This window comes from Suricata suricatta, chromosome 16 (genome assembly GCF_006229205.1).
Source record: "Suricata suricatta isolate VVHF042 chromosome 16, meerkat_22Aug2017_6uvM2_HiC, whole genome shotgun sequence".
Lineage (NCBI taxonomy): Eukaryota > Metazoa > Chordata > Mammalia > Carnivora > Herpestidae > Suricata > Suricata suricatta.
This window is the reverse complement of record NC_043715.1, coordinates 47,530,455-47,535,168: the sequence shown is the minus strand read 5'-3', so window position 1 is coordinate 47,535,168 and position 4,714 is coordinate 47,530,455. Positions and strand designations below refer to the sequence as shown.

Below are 4,714 nucleotides of genomic sequence, written 5' to 3'. Positions count from 1 at the left end.
ACCCCTGGGTCTGAGGGAGGAGGGGCTGGGGGCCTGGATCCCTGAGTCTGAGGGAGGGGGGCTGGGGGCCCGGACCCCTGGGTCTGAGGGAGGAGGGGCTGGGAGCCTGGACCCCTGGGTCTGAGGGAGGAGGGGCTGGGGGCCAGGACCCCTGGGTCTGAGGAGGAGGGGCTGGGGGCCTGGACCCCTGTGTCTGAGGGAGGAGGGCATGGAGGCCTGGACCCCTGGGTCTGAGGGAGGAGGGGCTGGGGGCCTGGACCCCTGTGTCTGAGGGAGGAGGGCATGGAGGCCTGGACCCCTGGGTCTGAGGGAGGAGGGGCTGAAGACCATGTCCTCCTCCTGTGTCTTCCTCTCCTCTGTTCTACCATCAGTCATTTTCTCTGGCGTCTCTCTCTCTCTCCACTGCTACAGCCTCCCACCCTTCTTGCCCATACCCCCATTCAGGGGCACTTCAGGGGACCCCTGGGGGCTCTTTCCAGACCTGACAGAGAACTTTGGCCTCATCCTGGGGCAGCCTTTTCCCCCGGTTTGAGTAAGGACAGGGACATGCTCCCATCAGGAGCTGAGCAGGGGAAGGTTAAGCCTGCACCCAGGCCACCGTGTGTGTCTGCTCGTCCACGGAAGAGAGTTGGGTTTCCGCGTGTGTCCATGTGGGCATGGCCAGTGGGTCTCTGGGCAGGTGCGTGTTTCACTCTTCTCATATGTGAACAAGCACTTAGGCAATATGTTTACGGGTCTGTTTCCTCCGAGTTTCAGTTTCTCTGTAAAGGATGTGTGTGTATAATATTGCATATCGGTGCTGCCCTGTGTTTGTGCATCCCTGGGATTGGCAGGGCTGTGTTTGTCTCTGTGTACATGAGCTCGGGTGTTTTCACGTGTGTCTGTCTCTCTGTGTATCTGCGCCCCAAGCATCTCCTGGGTCTTGTGTTTGTCTATGGCTTTAAACTGTATGTTTTTGGGGCGCCTGGGTGGCTCAGTCGGTTTAGTGTCCGACTTCGGCTCAGGTCATGATCTCATAGTTCATGGGTTCGAGCCCCACGTCGGGTTCTGTGCTGACAGCTAGCTCAGAGCCTGGAGTCTGCTCCAGATTCTGTGTCTCCTTCTCTCTCCGTCCCTCCCCTGCTCGTGCTCTGTCTCACTCTATCTCTCAAAAATAAATACATGTATTTAAAAAATTTTTTTTTTAATAAAAATAAACTGTATGTTTTTCTGGGTCTCTTTTTTGGATCTCTAACTGTGCATAATCCTGGTCTCTCATTTTATTTGTGTGTCTGTGACACTTGAGGCCGTATCTGTCTCTCTTTCTGGGTGTGACTTCCTACGTCCCTGGGTCTCTCTGCGGGTTGTTTTTGGTTCCGTATCCGCACACTTTCTGTCCCATAGGCTCTTGCACGTGTCTTGGTTGGGGGACCTTCCACTGCAGGGTGTGGGGGGTAACTGTTTCACGTGGGAACGTAGAACTCTGCATGGATGCTCAGGAGAGTCTGGGTCTGTTGGCAAGACCTGCATGAGCCTGTGCCAATTTCGTCATGTTGTCAGTGTCCAGTGCTTTGTGAGTGCATCACCGGGCTGGCTGTGTGTGTGTGTCTACAGTCCATGATGGCAGGTCCCATTGCCAATGCCAGAGTCTGCTTTCCACCCATGGCCTTTTAGAGCTACTGGACACCCTGCATTTAGCTGGGAGAGGGACAGGCAGAGCAGGCGTGAATCATTTCCTCCTCTATTTAAATCTTAGAGGGCTTCCTGGAGGAGGGTGGAGATCTGGAACAGCCGGGGGAGGGAAACAGGCCTGGCAGGTGCACAGAGGCTGATACTCTGCCCAGAGGCAGACCCAGTGATGACCAACCAGAGTGGCAGACCTCGGTTCTCTCCAGGCAACGAGGCCCGGCTCCTCTCAGAGCAGAGCAGCCTGGCTGGCCAGACTGGCATTTGCAGGGGGAGCTCCTGGAATAACCCCAACCCCAGCCTGCTCCTCTCACCCCCTCCACCTTGCTTCTCCCCTCAGGGTCCCAAGCCCAGCAATGCTACAGCTTTCAACACGTCTACTTCGGGCCCTTTGACCTCAGTGCCATGAAGTTCCACAGCATCTCCTGTCCCCACGGGTGCTCCGAGGCTGTCTTGTCCCTGGACACTGGTGAGGGGTGGGGAGACGGCAGAAAAAGGAGAAGCTAGCACCGAAGGGAAAGGGGTGGGGGCAGAGACAGGGATGAGAGGTTAGGGAGGGAGGAGGGTGGGAGCAAGAGCCAACGGGTTGGGGGACTGGGGAGAAGACACGGGACAGGACGACCTTAGACCTAGAGCGGAGATGGAGGAAGGGGTGGGAGAAGGACCCCGGCGGAAGAGGGGCGTGAGGAGGGTAGGAGATCGGGGGAGACAGCGAGGGAGAGGGGCGGGGAGAGGGGCTGAAAGGGTGGCGGAAGGGAGGTGTGGGGGAAGTAGGGGAAGTGGAGTTTGAAGGGAGAGAGGAAGGGAAGGGAGAGGCAAGGTGAGTGAGAGAGAAGAGCGGAGGAGGAGGGAGAGACTGGAGGCTAGAGGGAGAGGCCCTACCGCGCCGGGAAGGGAGAGCGAGAGGAGGGAGAGGCTGGGATGAGGCAGCACCTGGGACCAGGCAGCACACCAGGCCCCATCCCCTCCCGCCCCCAGGGTACCGCTCCACGGTGACCTTGGTACAGAAGGGCTGCTGGACAGGCCCGCCTACGGGCCAGATGCTCGCGGATGAACACGCGCTGCCGCCTGACTACTCGGTGGTGCGCGGCTGCATGACGGACTTGTGCAACGCCAACCTCTTGACCCACAACGTCCTCCCCAATCTGAGCCCGGGTAAGCCGGAGGGCGGGGCTGGGCACGAGGTAGGCTGGGAGGGGCCCGGCCCGGGCAGGGACCAGCCGTGACCTCCACTGGGCGCCTCCTCCAACATGCTAGGATTCAGGCCTTCACCGTCAGGCTAGGCTGGAGCCCTGGTGCACAGCCCACACAACCGTACCTGGAAACCATTACCCGAGTGTGTGTTTACATTCTCTTGCCAGCACCCAACCCACCAACTCTCAGTGGCATGGAGTGCTACGCCTGCTTGGGGATCCACCCGGAGGATTGCACCCTGGGAAAGTCCCGACGGGTCCAGTGTCACCAGGACCAAAGCGTCTGCTTCCAGGGCAATGGCCAAATGACTGTTGGTGAGATGCTGGGAGTGGGACATAGCCAGGGCAAAGGGTGTGGACGCAGGGCAGGCCTGTGGGTAGAGGTGCCAGACAGGCCTGTCAGGGAGGCATGGCTCTGGTCTGAGACAGGAGGCAGAGCCCTGGTCTGTAGGAAGAAGTCATGTCCCTGGTCTGAAGGAGGAGGCAGGGTCCTAGTTTGAGGAGAGAGACAGGAAGGAAGTCTGGGGACCCAGTCACGGCCCTGGCCTCTGACGTGAGTGCAGGTGTGCTGCCCCCCTCAGTTCTCGCCCCTCCTCCCTGCCCTCTCCAGGCAATCTCTCAGTTCCCGTCTACATCAGGACCTGCCACCGGCCCTCCTGCACCGTCAAGGGCACCTCCAGCCCCTGGACTAACATTGACCTCCAGGGCTCCTGCTGCGAGGGGCAACTCTGCAACAGGGACTCCGTGACCCAGCCCTTCACCACCTCGGCCGCCACCCCTTCCCAGGCGCCCCACAGCATGGCCCTGCTCCTCCTGGTCCCCCTGCTGGCTGGCGCTCTGGGAGGCCCCTTTGCGCCCTCCTCCTAGAAGCCCCCCCAGCTGTGTCATGAGCAGGATGCTGGGGGCAGGCACGGACCCACCACTCCCAACTTCACACAACCTCAGCCTCCTAAAGTGGCTCCTGGGGGAAATGATGTCTAACAACGCTTGCCCTCCTGTCTCGCCCCCTCCTCCCTCCCTTCCCTACCCCTACCCTGCCCTTATCTGATCAGCAGGCCTGGAAGAAATTGGGAAAGGTCCCCACCATCCCAGGGTGGGGAGAAACAGCCACATCCTGGCCCAGATGAAGAGCAATCTTAAGAATAGCCATTCCTGGGCGCCAGTCAGGGCTGGGCACCCCACCACCGGCTCACCTTCCTGCCCCTCCGGAGCCAGCCTGGAGCTACGACAATGGCTTTATTAGGGTCGACGTGAGACATTCAAGGGGCAGCATGTCCTAGAAGCCAAGAGCCCAAACTCCAGCCCGCTCTACCCTTTAGCCTGTGGGTGACCTTGGGCTAGTTACTTGACCTCTGTGCACCTTTCTCACCTAGAAGGCAGAGGTGAAAATAAAACCTCCAATAATGACAAGATCTACTTTGCAGTGGTTGTGGTCAAAATCTAAGGAGATGACCATGGAGTAACTGGGACACAGCAGCCGCCCAACGGGAGTGGGGTGTCATCACAATCCCCAGGAGCAAAGGAGAGGTGAAGGCACTTGCTTGGGCTTGTGTGTAGTAAATGGAGAGCCCGGAGCGTGACTTCCAGCCCCGTCAGCCATCAGGCGATTCTACCTCCCAAACACACAGGTGTTGATTAATTTGGCAGAAAAAAAAATACTTGAGGCAAAGCCAAAACAGGAAAAGCTCTCGAAGCTGTGGAGACTGAGGAAGACTTCCTGGAAGAAGTGAATCTTCAGCAAACCCCTAAAGGGACACAGAGGTCTTGGCCAAGAGAGGCAGGAGGAAGGGCACTCTAGGTGGAGGAGGCAGCTTGGACAAAGATCCGGAGGTAGGAAGGAGCACGAGGTGTGCAGG

The 4,714-nt window shown here is 58.8% G+C and overlaps 1 protein-coding gene across 1 annotated transcript; it reads left to right on the top strand.

Annotated features, from left to right (window-relative positions):
- The first annotated feature begins 2,055 nt into the window (after positions 1-2,055).
- LYPD5 (LY6/PLAUR domain containing 5) lies at positions 2,056-4,079 on the top strand. The gene is made up of 4 exons (XM_029924125.1): positions 2,056-2,134; positions 2,644-2,820; positions 3,027-3,173; positions 3,469-4,079. Exons 1-4 carry the CDS (start codon positions 2,071-2,073, stop codon positions 3,723-3,725), a joined length of 645 nt encoding a protein of 214 aa, XP_029779985.1. The 5' UTR covers positions 2,056-2,070; the 3' UTR covers positions 3,726-4,079.
- Positions 4,080-4,714: the final 635 nt, after the last annotated feature.

Coding starts and splice junctions, on each gene's coding strand:
- LYPD5 (XM_029924125.1), top strand. CDS start 2,071: ATGAAGTTCCACAGCATCTCCTGTCCCCACGGGTGCTCCGAGGCTGTC. Junction 2,821..3,026: donor CCTCCCCAATCTGAGCCCGG/GTAAGCCGGAGG, acceptor TTCTCTTGCCAG/CACCCAACCCACCAACTCTC. Junction 3,174..3,468: donor CAATGGCCAAATGACTGTTG/GTGAGATGCTGG, acceptor TGCCCTCTCCAG/GCAATCTCTCAGTTCCCGTC.